The sequence below is a fragment of the Rattus norvegicus genome, chromosome 16 (assembly GCF_036323735.1).
Source record: "Rattus norvegicus strain BN/NHsdMcwi chromosome 16, GRCr8, whole genome shotgun sequence".
Lineage (NCBI taxonomy): Eukaryota > Metazoa > Chordata > Mammalia > Rodentia > Muridae > Rattus > Rattus norvegicus.
The window spans coordinates 83,352,703-83,371,634 of NC_086034.1; the positions used below are offsets into that span (position 1 = coordinate 83,352,703).

The window sequence follows — 18,932 nt, forward strand, 5'->3', positions numbered from 1 at the left end:
AACCTGAAGCCACAGGATGAGCACAAAGCCCCCAAGTCCATCCCAAGCAATGACCCAGAGTACAGAACAGTATTCGGAAGCCACCACTCTATGCAGGTGGCACTGTTACAAGAGACTTTCTCCTAGGTGCCTTCCAAAGAGCCCCAACTTTGTGTACCATATTCTGGGGCTCTTTCCAAGGGAAATAATAGCAACAAACATTCTGGACCCAAATGCCAGGTCCCCCAGAGAAAGGCTCCCATGACTAGAATAAGATGCGGGATAGGAACCTGCTCATCAGGGACAAGGGGTTAGGTACCCCTCGTCTCACACTGAGAGGACCATAGAAGATCAGGAGTGCTGTCCTGGTCACCCTCTCACCTGAACCAGGAAGTTAACCACCAGGGAGTGGCATAGAGTAGACTGGGCACCCACAGGACATGCTGTCCCGGACTGTCCCCCTGACACTAGTGACAGGCAGGTACATTGTTCCATCCTCACTCGGGGAGCCTCTCTTGGCTTCATATCTCACCACATTTTCCAGAAATGAAATGAAGAAGCCTTCAAGGAAGGGACCTCTGTACAGAGGTGACTAAGATACAGGCTTTGCAAGACAAATGTCTGCACTGGGGGACCCTCAGTCGGAGCTGGCCTATTAGAAGGGCATATCCACAAAAGGCCTTGGCAGCGTGGGAAGGGGACATTTTATCTCCCTTCATGTTCTAGACCCCCCACCCAAGGAAGGTAAGGCAGAGAACTGATGGGTCAAGATGTCTGAGTGGTGCAGAAATGAGGGGTGTCCTCGGCACCGAGACTTTGTGCGCAGGCCTGCGGGTGGCTTCCCTGGCTGTCCTTGGCCCCTTACAGCCATCACTCTCTGCAAGTCTTTTCTACAAGTCTCTGCTGCTATAGGACTTGGCAAGGCAGCCGGGGCAGGCTTCTTTCTGAACACTCTTGACCACACTGGAGGCCAGAGTCTGAGTGATCATTTTTTCAAGCCTCTGCCCAGGTATTGCACAAAGGGCAAGGTGACAAGCTATGCCTTGGCCTGCAGGACTCCGGAGGCCAGAAAGGGCAAGAACAAAGCGGCGGTCCTCTTGCTGCAGCTGACCAAGGCTATAGCACAGCCCTGAATCCCTCTTCTGCAAGCTCAGGTCTAGAGACTAGTACTGGGGTCTGTACTTTAGAAGTCCTCCCCAGAGCCCAGAGGCTCCTCCCGCAGGATAGCACCCCACTCTCGCCTGACCAAGTGATATCCTGCTGACTGAAAGAGAGGACCTTGTACACCCCACACCCAGCCACCAAGGAGAAGGGGTGGTACTTTATTCTGGTGGTGATCTGTTGCCAGGGCCATACACACATCCTGGGGCCTCCCATGGCCTGGAGGCTCATCCTTTGGGCGGCAGGGCATTGTAACCCTCACTGGCCCATGGCACTGCAGCTGTTTGGGGGCAGAAATGGCCATGACCAGGAGGGCTCTAAAAAAGCCAGGTGGCACTCGGGGCTTGAGAGGGTTACCATGCCAAGAGCTTGATTAAAAAGTAACTCCTACTGGGAGACTTTGGAGTGAGCAGAGAAAGTGACAGAATTATTTTTAACCTACAGCCTAAGCTTCTTTTGCTAAAAAGGCAAAACAGACAGGCCCAGCCATCAGCCAGAGAACCAGGCACCGGTCCTAGCTTCTCCATCTACGACACCTGTCCTGGACACGGGCCCAATCAGTAGGTTGAAAGGAGCTGGAGAGAGTTTGGAGGGTGGTTCTCAGACTTGCCCAGGGAAAGCAAGGGCCCCGCCTCCAGCAGGTGACACCTTGCCTGGTGTTTAATGGGATTCCCCTTCCGTGTGACAATGGGGGAGTGAGAGGAACCCCATTCATAACAGTGGGAACACTTAGGGAGACCCCTGCCCTGAGCCGGAGTTCCCGCCAGGAGGAGGTGGAATGTAGCGGAGAGAATCCCGGTCTAGTAGCAAAGCGATCCGGACGGGAATGGTTCTGGGCAGCGAGCTCGTTCCCACTCCTTTCTTCTGCCACCCCCACCCTCATTCCCGTAACCCCCCTCCTTCTCTTTCGGTATCTCACCCCTCCTCTCTCCTTTGTCCCTCGTCGCCCCAATCCCGCGCACACCTGCCTGTGCGGGGCACCGTCTTCTCCTCGTCCAGCGAGCTCACTTGCTCGCAGGTGCCACGCTCCCAGGCTCCGCCCGCCGGTCGGTCTGGGGCCACTGAGACAGGGAGGGAGGAGAAGGGAAGGCGGGAGCGGGAGCCACGGTGGGGGAGGGGCGGTGGCGCTGGGGACTGAGGCGACCGTTGCTGCGGGACAGTGGGAAAGGGATCTCAAGGGAGGAGGTGGGGCATGGGCGGGGACTCAAGGGGAGGGGGCAAGAGCAGGGTCCTAGGGAGGAGGTGGGGCTAGGGCGGGGTAGGGGCGGGCCCGGAAGCAGGGAGGTGCTGCCTCTTCAGCTTTGCTCTCCGCTGTGGCTTTCTGAGCGCGGCATGGCCAGCATTAAGATGCACCTACCTGTACCTCAACTCCCCATACCTCGGGATCTGTCCTGGGGTACTCACCAGACTTCTCAGCTGGACTGCAGGGAAATTGTGTCCACTCCGAAGTCTCAGGTGACCAGGCTCTCCCAAGACTGCTTCGTGGGAACCCTTTGACTTCATGCACGTTCCATAAGCTTTTCTGGCCTCTGTTCTTATCTGACCTGAGGGTGCTCCACTTCTCCACTCGCACTGCTTGCTTGACATTCCGTTTCGTGAGTAGCCACCTGTAGGTAACTCTAAATGCCACTGCAAACGGTAGATTGCCAGGGCACACCTAAACATTGGGGCACTCAGAACCCCCACCCCCACCCTGCGAAAGACTCGCTAGTACCAAGGCAAGAGAGGTCAGTCTTCCTGTCTCTCGGTATTCATGTGCAGCGCCCCTGCTTTCTGCCCTGAGACAAACTCAGGTCTCTCAGAAAACATTCAAAGGGCACACTGGTTAAACCTGCATCTGCCAGGGCTCCCGCGGGCAAGGGTTCATTCGTCATCATCAATGCGCTACTTAGATGTAAACTTTTAGAATGGGTAGTGGGGGTACGAATGCCTCGACTGGGTGGGTACAAGTGGGGAGTCCCTTTGGATAAACAGAACACCCCTGAAAGAGGGAAGCAAACCAAACAGGAGTGGCAATTGTAGCCATGGTTGGACCCACTTGAGGGGTGGCAATGGATTTGAGCTGAGCTGGGTAGAAGAGACAGGCTCTCATCTGGAATTGGGGGTGACCACATCAAAGGACCCTCATCTTGTGTGGGTATGTCATTCCTGGGGTGGGTGTTCTTGGGCCAGCCTCAGCACTCTGTGGGGAATGTGCCCAGCTCAGCCCTCGATGCTTGACAGGATAGGCAGAGAAACGATCAGGGAACAAAGAGAACCAATCAGAGAGCAGGAAAGGAGGCTGGGCTGGGGGGAGAAGGGACAGCTTGGGAAGGACTGTAAAGAGAGCCTCTGGAATCTTTTACTGGACTCTTTCTTTGGTATATTTAGATTTTTTTTAAAAAAAAGATTTTCCTTTCAATTGCTTTATGCATGTTTTGTCTGCATGCATGTCTGGGGGCTCTGAGTGCCTAGTGTCTAGAGAGGCCAGAGGAGCATGTAAGATCCTGTGGAATTGGGAGTTACAGATGGTAACTGGTTCACTTTCCAGTACACATGTGAGCTGCCGCATGTGTTCTAGAAAGTGGACCTGGGTTCTCTGGCAGAGCCGGCAGTGTTCTTCAATTATCCGGGGAGAAGGAGACATTGTCCTGTACTGACTGCCAGAAGCTACTGAGAGGCAGACCTGGGGTTACCTCCTGAAGGTTTCCACAACCAAAAAGGTCAGATTGGACCTTCGGGAAGCTTTGAACAATTAAAAAAATTACTGTCTGTGTGTGCACATGCACATGCAAGTCCCAAGACACACACGTGAAGGTCAGAGGACAACTTGTGGGAGTCTGTTCTCTTTACACTGTTTTGGGGATCTAAGTCGGGTCATCAGGCTTGATAGAAAGTGCTCTCACCCCCTGGGTCATCTAACATCTTCTGAATGAAGTTCTTTAACTTTTAAAAGGCGAAGTTTCTGTTTCCAAGATGGCATCAAAGACCCTCTCTACATAGCTGTATTAAGTGCCATTTAATAGAACAATAAAAGTCCAAAAAGTGCAAAAGGAATGGTCCCCATGGATATAGAGTTTCAGCAGGACACACAAACAACTATCATTAAGAGTGCAGAGTGACCTCCCACAGGTGGCACCGCACAAGTCACAGCCTCTCATACAAGGACTAATGACGTCACTATAAAATCTGTCTCTGTCACATGCAAGCATCCCTTGACAACCAGAAGACTGTGCTTCAGGTGCCTAAAATGTGACTGGCACGGCTCTGGTAACAAGGGAAACCAGAGCACACACCAAGCAGTGCTCTTTGGAGAGCTCTCTGCTTTGGGAGGCTGAGAGCAAGCTTCCAGCCATTCAGAAAATGTCAGGTTGAGTCTCAAGGGAGGCAGTGTGAGGAAGGGAGTTGGTACAGCCAAGAACAAAGCCCCATCCATCCTTAACACATCCCAGCAGCGCCCTGCTGGTGTCAGGCTTGTTAGCTGGGTAAGTCTTTTGTGCTTGTGGACTTCAAGAGCCCCAAGGAGTCCTGAGCAAGATTCAGGAAATTAGCATCACAAAAGATCCAGTCAGTTCAGGGATCCTTGCAGAAGTGTGTGTGTGTGTGTGTGTGTGTGTGTGTGTGTGTGTGAGAGAGAGAGAGAGAGAGAGAGAGACAGAGAGACAGAGAGACAGAGACAGACAGAGACAGACAGAGACAGAGACAGACAGAGAGACAGAGAAAGATGGAGAGTCAGACAGGCTTTTCCCAGGGATGTGCCTGCCTAAAAGGGTGTGGAACCACCTCCAGGTCACTAAGCACACCTTTAAGGTGTGAAGCCATCCTTGGGTTAGATCCAACACAGTAGGACAGAGGCCTAGGAAGACACAGGCCAAGGGGTGATGCCAGGTGAGGAAAAGTAGGACATCAGGGTACAGTTCCCAAGCAGGAGCAGGGGAGATGCAGGGGCTGCACACCATGACCTTGGAATCCTGTCCTCCTCAACTGTGAGGGTGGACTCTTCCACCATGTCTCACAGTTTGCAGTGGTCGAGCAGCCCTGGAACACAGTCAGCGGGCAAGTACCCGGTATGTGACAATGCTCCCCTGTGATCTCTTCCTGAGGGTGTTCTGTGCCACATACAGGATAAGTCAGTCGTGAGAGCGGGAATAGAATACTCCTCAGCTAAGGTCTGCATGGAAGAGAATGGATAACCCAAAGTGGGTCCCAGAGTTTGGCACACACAAGGGCCTTCAAAAGAACCCTTACCCAGACTGGACCAGGGGTCAGAAAAGCCCCAATGGACACAAAGAAAGGGCACCTGGCCTTGGCCTCTACCTTGGTCCATTGGAGTTCCTATCTACTACCCTCCACTGTGCCATTATCTATCTATCTATCTATCTATCTATCTATCTATCTATCTATCTATCTATCTATCTATCTATTACTCGACTCTGGGTGAGAGAGTCAAGCTTGATGTAGGATGTTCTGATATGTGGTAATATCAGAACATCATATGAAGCCAAAGCCCCAGTTGTCAGGAGAGCTGGGCAGAGCGGAGGCAGGACACTGGTCCAGGAACTACATCCAATAGCCTGTATCAGTTACCCTGATGCCTGTTGTCTTAGTTAGGGTTTTACTGCTATGAAAAGATACCATGACCAAGGCAGCTCTTATAAGGACAACATTTAATTGGGGCTGGCTTACAGGTTCAGAGGTTCAGTTCATTATCATCAAGGCAAGAACATGGCAGCGTCCAGGCAGGCATGGTGCAGGAGGAGTTGAGAGTTCTACATCTTCACCTGAAGGCTGTTAGCAGAACACTCACTTCCAGTCAGCTAGGACTAGGGTGTTAAAGCTCACTCCCATAGTGACATACCTACTCCAACAAGGACTTCCCAATAGTGTCACTCCCTGGGCCAAGCATATTTAAACCGTCCACCTGCTTAGAACCCATGTCTGCAGAGAAGATCGAGGGCAGCACCAAGGGCTTCTTAGTTACAAGACTTCTAGCAGATGGAACCCCAGAGGGACTTGCTGGGTACATCCCTGATTTGCCTTCTAGTCAGAGAATCAACATGCTAGTCTCATTTTGCCAGGGCAGTGAGTGCCTATTTGGATTTTGGGCAGTCAGTTCTGCAAAGCTTCTCAGGTTCTCTCTCCGGTCCACAAACACACAGGTATGGCCAGGCTGCTCCAAAGGGAGAGTCCCAAAGTTCAGGATTGAACTGTGTGGTGTGAATCACTCAGATGGCCAGGAGGAATTGACCATCAACACATCAAACCAAAGCCTGAAGATCACACTAATAAGACACCACTCAAGTGAATGAAGTGGCCTTTCATTCCACTCAGCTCTGAGGAGATATACTCTGAAAGCTCAGGCATGAGCTGGACCTTGGTGCTCAGGAGAGGAGCCCAGTGTTCATATGGTCTGTGCAGGTGCCAGCATCTGGGACATCCAGCTGCAGAGGGTGGCAGGGCCAGTATAGACTCGGGCCTTCTTGAGGCTCCCCACGTAGCAGGCAGAATCTGCCTCAACTGGAACAGCATGGGCAGTTAAAAGCCCCATAGTGATACTGAGGTTGGTGAGCCCCAAGTTTGGCAGAAGGTAAAGGGGAGAGGAGGGGTCCTTGAGGTGGGACCCAAGATTAGAGGGCCTAGTGAACAAGCCTTAGGATCCTGGGGGTTCTGATGCTGTTTCTTGTTCTGGGTAGACTCAACGGGTATATGGCTTTTGGCCAGGGCTGTCAGTGTGGTTTTGCGTTCAGGTTTCAGAGGGTCCTGAAACACTAAGGTATAGAAGTGAGGTGTGGTACTCACCACAGCTTTACTCTGCCTCCTTCAGTAACGCCCACAATGTGAGCCCCTGCCCTGAAAAACACACACGTGTCTGGAGTGTTAACCATGGTTTCTGTTAGCAGAAAGTGTGTGTGCAGCCTATGCGCTACCACACACACTGGGAAGAAAACAGAGGAGCATCTTTTCAATTATTGGGAGTGAACAGGAGTTTCCTACAGAAAGGCCCAGTGTACCAGGATTGCCTACAGAAATCAGAGGCAAATCAGCAGCACAAGTAAACCTCATGAGATGTTTGATCTGGTTTAATTCACAATTTAATTTTTCAAAGCAGGTTACTGGGCTCTCAGTTAAACATTAGTGTTGGAGAATGATGTTTAATGTGCTTGCTATATTTGATAATTTAAAATAAATCCAAGTACTTATAACGACAGCTACAGATAACCATTCATGTTAAATACATCTCCGATTCTCTCTTATTCATACATTACATACTAGATGAACATTTTAAGTGGTAATGCAGACACACATGATTCTAAGTCAGACAATATATGCATATTAAAATTCTGTATCTCTTGATAAGGTAAAAAATAAAGCTATATAAATTGATAGACTTTTTTCTGCAAAATTAGAATCACACTTTCATAATACTTCCAACATACATATCTTCATTAAAGCTTTGTTCAGACACAGTATCAGAACCACTCCCCTTCCCATTCACCCGTCTTCTAGGTTTTAAAACAAAAAGATTGCATTTACCAAGTGACATTTTCCTGTTTTTACTCATGAATGGGTAACTTCCAAAAGAAATGTAGAATGCAAGGGCCTGCTGTTCTATGGCGTTGCCAATAAGTGACACTAAGGTGACGTGTGGATGGGTGAGTCCAGTACCAGTCGGTGCAGATATGCCTTGAACTTGGGGGTTCAGAGACCCAGGCTGGAGCTTCCTCCAGACACCAGACACCTGGGTGATGCTTAACAACCTGGGTGGCCACGATGGCACTCACGACTTTCAGCCACTGACCCTGGGAAATGTGCTCAGATGAACACTCGGTTACCTTGTTCTAGCTTTGGCTGCGCCATCCCCCTGGGTGGGGCCTTTGGTCTGCTTGTACTCAGGAATGGATCGCTGGGATTTGGGGACAGGCTTTCCTAGCTAGTGTGTGGCAGGGGCAGGCACCTGTACTCAGGATGGTATGCAGCTTTCGTTAGCCTGAATCCTGCTCGCTGGACTGAGGAAGCAAGGGGAGGTCCTGACTGGGGGGGAGCGCTCAGTCCAGCACAGCTCTTACACAGCCCACATGTGAGCACAGCCCAAGCACTCTTCCGTGTGTGTGTGTGTGTGTGTGTGTGTGTGTGTGTGTTTGTGTTTAAGGAGGCTGACAGTCCAGAGGGGAACATCTCTGCACAGGGCTGTCAGAGGGCAGGCTGGTACATGGTCTTGAAGAAGAATGCACATGTGTGTTTGTGTATGCACATGTGTATTTGGGTATACACGCTTGTACATGGCACGAGTGTGTAAGGAGCAGAAAGAAAGAGAACACGTGAAGCCAGGGCTCCTTGAACATATGTGAGATGAACTGCTCATAGGGCAGAGCCATGAATTCCGGCCAATGTAGTAAGCCATGAATGCTCATTTATGCAACAGAGTTAAGAAAAAGATGCTTAATTTGAGTTGACGTTCCTTGCTTTAAGAAAAGTAAACAGTAGCCACTGTGAGATGAGGGGACAATCTTCCGCATGCGTGTTTGGTCTCTGTCTCTGCGTTTCACCGGTGCCCAGGTCTATTTCAAAGTTCCAGGCAACTTCATTAGGTAATTTCCTAAGCACAATTTTACAGGACATTGGAGTGTGCACACAGTCTGGGATGTTCCTATGTAAACTTCAGCTACTGGGGGGTGGTGCAGGAGAGTGTCCCCCACACCCAGCGAGGGCCGCATGAAGAACATTGTTTAAGGCTGAAGGATGAAGAAAAAAACAAAATAGAAACCATGAAGTGACAAAGAACTGCGCTGAAGCAAGCAGAGGAATGGTTCGCCCTCAGCTCGCCTCAGCTCGTCAGTCCCTGGAAACACCAAGAGAGAGAGAGGCACACAGGGGAATTAGAGAGGTCCCTGCCAGAGAGGAAACATTCTGCTGAAACACTCACCAGCACTTACAGTGGCCAAAACTCTTCAACTTAAAACGTGAAAGCTTTAAAAACATTTAAAAATCAGAAGGTACATCAACGAATGAGTAAGATATAGAAACAGCTATGAAAATACTTTAGTGCAAAGGTAATTTTAAGATCCTTAAAAAAATACATTACAAATAATTTGTTAACTAAACACAGAGAGAATCTGCCCCTCCCCACAGGTATTATATTTGAACCCATCTGGGTTCTTAAAAGGTCTGTAAAAACACACACACTAAGGGCTACTGAGGACCGGGGCTCCAGGCCTCTGACACACGGTGACAGGTGGGTGAACGGGCATGAGGGTGTGGAGGCACAGACAGCCCTCAGCGGAGCTGGACGCCCTCTGTCTGGTCAAAGCTCAAGGCCAGCCCCTCCCCATCTTTGGTGTGGCGTTTATGTTCCCCCAACCTCCCTCAACTGCCAGGTGTAACAACTGTTCCTACTGCTGGCTGGTCCCCAGTTCAAGCACACGGTTTACAGGGAAACCTTGTGTAATCATGGTATAAAATTTGTGCTTCCCAGAATACAGGCTCTCAAGTGCCAGAGACCCTCATGATGGCTCCAGGCCCACAACATGACTCCACAGGAGTGGGGACACTGATCCCAGGCTCTGCCTGGCACTTTCTGAAAGGCCACATCACACTAAAACATCTTGAGTCAGGCCCGTTATAGCACTGTTGGGTGCTTTGCTGAGAACAGAAACACCAGTGCGGGCAGCAGCAGAGATTCACAGTGGCCACAGAGTACAGCGGCCTCCTGACGGCCTGTCGGCTCCAGGTGAAGCCCTGGATGGAACTTTCGTGACACCAGTGGGAGGCAGGCTGAGCAGCAGACTAGAACAAACGAATCCACATTAGCCCCAGACAGCTTGGTTATCGGGACTCACCTCTGGGCGAGATAAATACCTGCCTGCCTAGGCACCCCCAAACCTCCACCTTTCCCAGCACCCATGAAACAAATGTTTTCCAATAGGTAACTGACATAATTCCAGAATGGGACGGAAATCACTACACTCCTGAGAGACTTGGCTAACCATGTGACTTATTCACATAAATAAATGTCATCTTCCACAGGCAAGCGGTGACAGGAAGGGGAGGCTGACATCTTCAAAAGCTCCCATGTGTAGGGTCAGCATCTCAGCAAACTGACTCAGACATGATCTAGAAAGACGGCTTTGTGAGGGGACAGTGAACGTAAGCACAGCGAGGCCACAGGTCCAGGAGACACACACCACTTAGTGTCTGACACAGCCACTTTCCCGGTGGGAAGCGGGCACAGTTTACACAGGAAACAATGGGTTGGGAACATCGGGATACAGTGTGAGCTGAACGCCATGTGCTGTGCACAGGGCTGCAGACGAAGGGATAGGATCTTCTTCTCAAGAGACAGCAGAAGTGACAGCAGCAGCAGCAGCAGCAGCAGCAGCAGCAGCAGCAGTAGCAGCAGGGTGGATGCTCAGGCTGGCAAGGCTTAAGATGAGGCCAAGCATAATGTCCTTGTCCACAGCCCAACTGGATATACGGACGTACGGTCACCAGGTCTAGGTCACGCACGGTCCAGATTGCAGTGTGCTGTGCTTAAGTGGGCAATCTGTGACCCCACCCTCCCCTCCCTGAGGATGAAGGGTGGGACAGGCGCAGGCACACGCAGGTGCCCAGGAACAGAGTTCTCTCAGAGGTGGGGACAGAGGGGTTGTCTGTCCATCAAGTGGGTGTCTCCAGGCTGGACCTACAGCACCCATACCTCGCCTTGTGGAGAAGGCCTGGGTGAGTAGGGAGCACAGGATACTCTTCGCTCTCCCACCTGGAGCATACAACTCTCCCAGAGGGGGAGCTGCATTGGGCAGCCAAGAGTCTGGTGCCCTGAGCACCCCGGCTCTGCAGAGAGGCCAGAGGGGTGAATTCTGAAATGCTGTCCCGGAGCTGTACAGTCTGCCAAAAGAACAGAAGGCCCACCATCAGTCACAGAATCTCTCTGAGGAGCCCCTAAAACCAACGCTAAGACCTGTAGCTTTGCTAGCCTACCTTGGACCACTATCTCACCCTGAGGGGTAGGTGAGTGGGCCCAACCCATGGGAACTGGGTCCAGAGGCAATGTGCCTTCAGGTCTGGAGATCAATACTATGTTGTAGTGCCAACAGAGGGGCCACCCCACATTGCTGACATAGGTGACAACGTAGGAGGACGGGGGGCAAAGTGTTAAACACACTGTGCATCTTCCCTGTCACTACTTGCACATGCAGTGATCAAAGGCCCCAGGCATTCTTGAACTAGGGTTCTAGCACTACCCCAGGAAGAAGCCAGGACTCACCTGTGCGGACTAGCATGTCCTAGCCCGATGGGACCTAGGTCAATGTCATGCTGACCACATCAAGCTATCATGCCCTCAGCTTACAGTGAACGGAAGTGGCTGGTGCTGCCCCTTAAGACAGACACAGCTTGCACAAACAGCAGCTGGCAGCCAGGAGGGAGGGACAAAGAGGCTGCAGTGTGGATCTGCTCTCCTGGGTGACAATCTCCCATTACACTGTCTTCCGGTGAGCATCACTAGATGAGGCTGGATCACAAATACTGTAGGGCCTCAGAGCCCCAGGGCTGTCCAGACACGGTTGTGTGCTTAGCTATGGTTTCAGCCAGAGACTCCCTGAGATCATGTCCCATGCTGTTGTGTGAGATTTTACTTCCAATGCCCAGGCAGGATTCTCCCCAGTGGCTTTTAAGTGAAGCTGTGTCTGTCACAAGGACAGGGGCCAGCTTGTCAGGCAACACTGGACATGTGTTATAACATTTCCCCTATGTGCTTAGCTCACTCTCAGGTACTACTTACCCGTGTATGTATGTGTGTGCATGTGTATGTATGTGTGTGCATGTGTAAAAATGGTACAGTTTGTTTTCAAAGCAAACCACTCATTGAAAAACCAACAACACAGCAAAACTTTGGAGGAAGAACAGTCTGAGAGTCACAGCACACTGGCCTGGTGCCCAGCAGGCAGCCATACTGTTACCTAGCGTGGGGCTAGACACGTCTTGGCTGCGGTAAGAAGTCCTTCAGCAGGGGCCTGTCGGTGTTCGGAGTGGCATCGGCCAATGCTTTGAGTCTGGCGCTCTGCTGCAAGGATGAGGAAAGACACTGAGCTGCTGTCTGCACAGAGGCTGGGGAAGGAGGCCAGGACGTGTGGCCTGGCTGCTGTGGCCCAGGGCCACACCTACACTGACCTATGCCATCCCCACACTCAGCCATGGCAGGCAAGGTTTGCACGCATCCGTCACGAGGCCATCAAGAAAGGCAGAGCCGGCTTCAGGGGTTACCTGTCCACAGCGTGCACAAAGACCCCTGGAGGGGAACAGGCGACCCTGAACAGGTTCATTTGAAGAAGGCTGCACCCAGAGAAGAAGTGGCAAGGTCAAAGGGCATGCTGCAGCACCACACGAGGGGGCCACCAGCTGGAAATCCTAACAAGTTCCTGCTCCCAACAGAGAGGTTGCGCCCAGAACTGTGAAACTGCGTCCTGCCACAGGCCCTGTGTGCTGCTTCCTCTGCAGAGCCACTGACTCTGACTTTCTGCCTGGAAGACGGACATTCACAGGCCACGTCCTGAAGGCTGCTGGCTCCTGGCCTGGCGTGGCATAGCCTTTAGACATTTCCAGTCCTCATTCACCAGTCCCTCAGCGCCGAGGAATGGGGGAGCTTTCAGAGTTGAAGGAGTGCAGGGCCGGATGGCAGAAGAGAAGGCAGAACTGTCCAGTGAGAAGCCAGAGGATGGTGGTGCTGCCCACACAGGCACAGGGGTGGGCAGGCAGGCTGCTGCAAGTGTGTGGACGCAGAGACCGTGCAGAGGTGCGCACTATGTTATATATGCGAGCACGCGTGCATATATAACATGCCCAGTGTCCGTCACGCTTGCCTTGTACTGGGAACAGGCTGAACCCGAACCCCAGGAAACTGATGTCAATCTGCCCCGCTGAGGCCTGTGGGATGTTTATTCCTCCAAAGCTTTGCTTTGCAGTGCAGTGTGTCTATCTGCTGTGCCTGAAGTGCAGTGACAGGGCCTGTGCCCATGTGTGTGTGTGGCCTGCTATGTACATGTGTGGCCTGCTGTGACACCTGGGGCTGAGACTCAGGCTACAGGAGACAGGACTCCAGTGCACCTCACCAGCAGTGGAGTCTGCTTCTGCACTGGTCCAAGAGCCTCAGTGCTTAAGAAGTGTCATCCCAGGGAACAGGGGGTGCAGGCTGAGTTGGTTTATGCAGTGTTTTACCAAGTACTTGTGACATTTTAGTCTTCCGAAAAACTTCCTCCAAAATGTTTTCAAGAGTGTAAATGGCAGCTGGAATGATGTAATTTATTCTAACAGATTCTTACGCACTAAGTTAGAGACATTTGGTTGTATTTCAAAATGTATCATCTTGTTACATATGGTGTTTAAGGTATTGGATAGGAGGTAACTGCCTTTCTTTTCCTGCTTTGGGTGTTTTTTAGGCAGGAGCCCAGGTGAGGCAGGAGCCCACCTGGTCATGTAGGTAGGTCATTCTCTGAGCCTCACTGAAGGAGCACATGTGGATGTCATATTGGGGCACAGGGAGAGCCAGCCAAAATACCACAGCACGACATGATGCTGTTGTCTGTCTCCTGATTATGTGGCTGAGGAGCAGATCCTGGCTATAGCAGCCACCAGGGGGAAAAGGAAGGGCCCTAGGGTGGAGTTCTGTGCTGCCACAGTGGGTGGAGATCCGTGCTGCCACAGGGGCGTTAAAAGCAGCACATCACAGAGTTTTCTAAAAACAGGTCTTTATTTTGAAAAGTAGAACAGGAATTGGTAAGTAGAGGTCACTGTTAGTGTGACCCCACCTCACAGAGCTCTCAGGGTGGACATGTGGGAAGAAGTCTCCATCTCCACCACGGCTGTGGCCAACGGCCATGCTGGAGTCGCCTTGCTCAAGCTGGATTGACTGTGTGTAGTCTGACTGACTGTCAGGTGCTTAGGGGCTGAGCCACCTGGGCCAAGTAATGCTGAAGGCCCTGCCCCCCGTGATGGACGCGGGGGGCTGCCGTGAGCTGTTGGAGGAAGACAAAGCCCATCATTAGTGCACCCTCACAGGTGGCGGTGGTCACCATGTTACCTGACTGACAGTACCAGAGTGTGGTGGGCCTCAACACTAAGTCCTGTCCACCTGGTCCTGCGGCCATCACCCCAACATGCGAGAAGCGGAGATGGTCACCTGTTGGTCAGAAACTCAGACCACTGGCGGTCTGCGAGAGCATAAACACGGTGGGCTGCTCAACAGAAAGGCACTTGTTCCTGGCCTGCAGGCCGAGTCCGGAGCCCACGCACGCACACGGAGCGGGTGAACAGGGAGGGGTTATTTAGGCAAAGCAGTGGACGGTAAGGGAGGCAGGAGAGAGAGACAAGAGGTAAGTTGGTTATAAGAGAACATCCTGGAACACAGTAACACCGCTGCCCTGGCTTCCGGTGCTGCCAGGCCAGAACCCCCTGCCTGCTCCTCCCTACCCGGGCCCAGACCTGGCCCTTCCTAGCTCTCTACACGTCCTGCACCGAGGCTGGGGTGAGTCTCCCCACAGCAACTGAGCGTTTCCCAACTAATACATGGGGTGCTGTCACGGTCACAGCCTCTCTGCCCGAGGCAGCCAACGAGCACACACATCCAGTGTCCCTAGTACTGGGACACCATTGGGACACCATGTCCACTGTAACCCTGGGTACAGGGATGCTCACAACCGTGTGCCCACTGTGTCTGTGCTGGGAACGTGCATGTCAGCCTCAGCCTGCACAGCTGACGAGCCTGCCAAGCCTGGTGTGTAGAAGACAGCGGTGAGCAGCTTCCCCGTCCCCACAGGCTGGGCTGCTGGCTCCGGCAGGAGTGTTACTCCCACAGAGGCAGACAGCATGGGAAGCACTGACAGCTCTGTGTGGGGTGATCAGGGGCAGGACTTCCATGCTGTGAACTGACGGTCCCAGGCTCTGCAGCCAGTGCTGCCTTTTGTCGTTTGTTGAGAAGCACTGACTTGGGACCGTTAACAGAAGAGTGACCATGTCCACTCCCTGACTGAAGGCTCGGGTACGAGTTCTAACAACAGATTTTATCAAACATTGCAGGAGGCACAGAGTAGAAAGAACTGAGGTGGGAATACTGGGGTGGAGCCACACCAGCGCCCAGGCAGGGCCTTCTGCTTCCTACCCCAAACATGGTCAGCTCTTCATTCTAGACTCCAGTTCCATCCAAAGGTGGTGGGCTCATCCGGGTTAGAGGGAACCTAACCCCGCCTTGGCTCCTTCCCAGCTCTCTCCCTCTGCAGAAGCCCAGTCCTCTGAGCACGGGGGCCCTGTGTGCTCAAGCTGTAGCACCACAAGTTATGAGGACGTTGCTGGAAATATAGATCCCACAGCCCTGCCTCATGGAGATTAAGGTTCACGGGCAAAGTGGAAAATCTGCGTCTTCATGAACTCCCAGGCAGGCCACAGAGACAGCCTCGTGCTCTGCCCCGTCACAGGGTCCTGCTGAGGGTTCAGCTTGATGGCCGGCTTGGGAGGTGGGAAACACTTCCCCATACCCACCACTTACTCTTGCAGAGGTGAATTTGAGCCAAATTCAACACCCTTAAAAGTGGCACAACTTCAATCTTTTTTCCCTCCCAGAGTGAGGAAAGGAACCCAGGGTCTTGCACATGCTAAGTGGGTACCTATAACACTGGGCACCAGACGAGACTACAGTTCAATCATCAGAGGAACACTTATGTTTTCTGTGGCTTTACAGAAAATAACTTATTTTCTATTTATCTTTGTTCTCGTCTTAGTTCAGATAACTGTTTTGGTCTAAAGAACAAACTAAACATTGTTCATCTTGAGTTTTACCGATAGTTCGAACACTTAAAACGTGTCATTGCAGAACTAAAGACTAAGGTGTGGGCTGGCCAGTTCTATGGTGCCCAGACTTTCTGAGATATCTCTTAATAACTTCCCAGAGACAGAGGAAAGAGGCTGGCCTGGCTAGGCAGACTCCTTACCTGAGTTCTCTCCGTTGCCGTGGGCCACAACTGCCTGCACAGGACCTTCTTGAGGACATCAGGGAGGAGGCCGACTGTGACAAGCAATATGATGCCCAACCAGGCAGGCCCGCTGGACAGCATGTATATGAACACATAGTACATCCGCTGGTAGCTGAGGAACGGCCTGGGTAGACAGGGAAGACACTGGTGAGACCCTGCCTGGCCAGGAGCGATGCCACAGCCCTCCCCACAGGTGCCACTCTCAGTGCTGCCAGGGCCTGACCAGGCCACCAGCTTTGGATTTCTTGTTAGGGAGTGTGGCTGGACACCTAAAGCATTCTCTGCCTTCACAAAGGTTCCCGGTTGAATGCCAGGGAGGAAGAGGCTAGAATGGTCTTGTCTAAAGCTGCTCCTCCACAGGGACTGAGATTCGGAGTGAGGAGAACTCTGATTGGGCCTTACAGCTTGTCCAGGCCTAGGGCACGGTCAGCCTACCCAAGTAGAGCATGATGTAGTCGGGCCAAACTCTTGTGCGGCTGCCTCTCCCACTGCTCTCTGGTTTGGGCTCTCAGGTCACAGGTCACTCAGCTAAAGGGGATACTGCATCCTTCAGGAGTTGGGGTTTGATGGGAGTTTAAGATGCTCAAGTCCTGTGAGCACGTCACAGGACTAGGGCCATACGGTCCTGCCCCACACTATATGGGACGGCTGTAGGTGGAAAGTGTCCCCCAAGAACACACATGGAAAGCAAACCAGGTCCCTATGTGGCACTTTGAGGTGGGTAATGAAGCTGAACTGAGGTCCTGAGTTTGGGTCTGTGTAGCAGCATCAGAGGGGGAGACAAGGCTCAGCCCTGGAACCACACCGGTTGTTCACTCAGTCACTATGAAACACCTGTTTGCTGGAGCTCCAAAACACGCACTGTGACACCAGGGACACGGATGTTCTGACAGCAACTCCAGTGCAGGAGGCTGAAAGCTGTGCAGGGAGTAGGGCACTTAGGGCCACGTGGGGGCTAAGGGTTCTCACCAGATAATCCCTCCCCAGAGCAGGGAGAAGACGATGTAGAACAGCAGCGACCCCCAGATGACAAAGTGGTTTATCCAAGTCCAGTAATGTGTGTCCAGTGCGAGCTACAAGAGAAGGAGGTGTGAACACTGCCGTCATCCAAGCGTGCCAAAAGGAGGGTCAGAAAACCATGAGAAGTGATCAAAACTGACACAATGGCACAGTGCCTGCAAGAGCTCACAAGAGAATCACACCACACGGGGAAACCCAAGTTTCCTCAGGAGGAGAGAGCTGGAGCATTTGTGTGTGTGTGTGTGAGTGTGAGTGTGTATGAGTATATATGTCTCTGTGTGTGCGTGTATGTGTGTATGTCTGTGTGTGTGTGCATGTGTGTGTGTGTGTGCTGTGTGTGTGAGTGTGTGTGTGCATGTCTATGTGTGTGCACGCTGTGTGTGAGTGTGCATGTCTGTGTGTGTGTGCATGTCTGTGTGTGTGCTGTGTGTGTGAGTGTGTATGTATGTGTTTATATCTCTGTGTGTCTGTGTGTGTGCATGAGTGTGTGTGCATGTCTATGTGTGTGAGTGTGTGAGTGTGTGATGTCTATGTGTGTGTGCTGTGTGTGTGAGTGTGTGCATGTCTGTGTGTGCGTGTGTGTGTGTGTGTGTGTGTGTATACAATCATGAAGTATCATTCATGCTGACACGCTGCTATCTAAGAAGGCAATATGAGAAGTGTGCATACTATTAAAGACCCAGTGTAACAGGTTTGGGGACTTTCATAATGAGGTTCTTTACAGAATCTAACTTGACTTAAAAAAACTGAATTTTGGGGGCTGGAGAGATGGCTTAGTGATTAAGAGCACTGGCTGTTCTTCCAGAGGACTTGAGTTCAATTCCTAGCACCCATATGTTAGTGCACAACTATAACTTTAGTCCCAGGGGACCTAAGAGCACTAGGAACCCATGTGGTATACTGACATGTATACATGTACACAAAATATCCCCACACATAATAAATAAAATAAAACAAATATTTTAAATTTTTAAAAATACATTAGTTCATGTAAACAGAGCTGATTTAATCCTATTGCGGCTAGGGCTCTGGATCCGTAGGGAGTGTCAATTCCTCCCTTTCTGAACACTCAGCTCTTCCTTATCTTCTGGGATTCTGAGGTTCACGTGCGGGGCAGCGTTCACTTTCTGGGACCTGGATATGAACTGAAGAAGACAGCTTAGGGAATCTAGCATGTGGGTGCCAGTCAGCATGGACCTAAGAGTCCAAGAGTTCACGGAGAGCTGCAGACAGGCTGGCCATGACTGGCACGTGCCCAGAGCAGTGACTCACCTTCAGTGTGACAGTGAACACCATCACAGTGAACACCAGAGTCCCAAAGGTCCAGTTCCCAAACATCTGTGAAGACAAACTCTACGTAAGCACCTGTGCCATTCCCCTCTCCTCCCTCCCTCATCCCGAACATGGATGCCAGAGAGTATAACCCACAGCCTCTGTGCCTCAGCCCGAGGATGTGGAGACTACTTTACTGAAGGGAACGCAAGGGTTCAGATGGCCCTGGGCCAGTATAATGGCTAAGCCTGGGTCAAGGATGACTCGTGCTGGTGTCCTGCTGGCCAGGTACTGGCCCTGCTGGGTACTAGGTTTCAGGTCCAGCAGGGAGAGATTGCACAGCGGGAGTCAATATGCACGGTGCAGACTTGGACCCTGGCTAGGATGCTTTCTATAGAAGAGACTATATGCCTACCATATCTCCCAGGTCTGCTCTACCTGTTTGCTCAAGAACACACTCAGGGAACCTGCTTCTGGTGACAGAGATGCCCACAGCTGAGGGAC

The 18,932-nt window shown here is 51.7% G+C and overlaps 2 protein-coding genes across 12 annotated transcripts in view; both read right to left on the reverse strand.

Annotated features, from left to right (window-relative positions):
• Window positions 1-2,981, reverse strand: part of Mcf2l (MCF.2 cell line derived transforming sequence-like) — a 146,407-nt gene extending 143,426 nt beyond the window's left edge. The window contains exon 1 of one of the 2 annotated variants that reach the window (XM_039094165.2): window positions 2,060-2,981. The gene's annotated coding sequence lies outside the window, so the exon portion shown is untranslated. The remainder of the gene's footprint in view (window positions 1-2,059) is intronic. The other variant, XM_039094166.2, reaches the window with a different exon arrangement.
• Window positions 2,982-7,181: 4,200 nt separating this feature from the next.
• Window positions 7,182-18,932, reverse strand: part of Atp11a (ATPase phospholipid transporting 11A) — a 109,924-nt gene continuing 98,173 nt past the window's right edge. For 4 of the 10 annotated variants that reach the window (NM_001107324.2, XM_063275464.1, XM_017600150.2 and 1 more), the window contains exons 26-29: window positions 18,429-18,494; window positions 17,106-17,209; window positions 16,095-16,260; window positions 7,182-11,001 (exon numbers count right to left, since the gene is read on the reverse strand). In NM_001107324.2, coding sequence (NP_001100794.2) covers window positions 10,774-11,001; window positions 16,095-16,260; window positions 17,106-17,209; window positions 18,429-18,494 — 564 coding nt within the window. In that variant the 3' untranslated portion in view covers window positions 7,182-10,773. Of the gene's footprint in view, window positions 11,002-12,074; window positions 12,179-13,842; window positions 14,127-14,290; window positions 14,376-16,094; window positions 16,261-17,105; window positions 17,210-18,428; window positions 18,495-18,932 lie in introns of those variants that run through there. The other 6 variants (XM_063275463.1, XM_063275462.1, NM_001415017.1 and 3 more) reach the window with 5 other exon arrangements.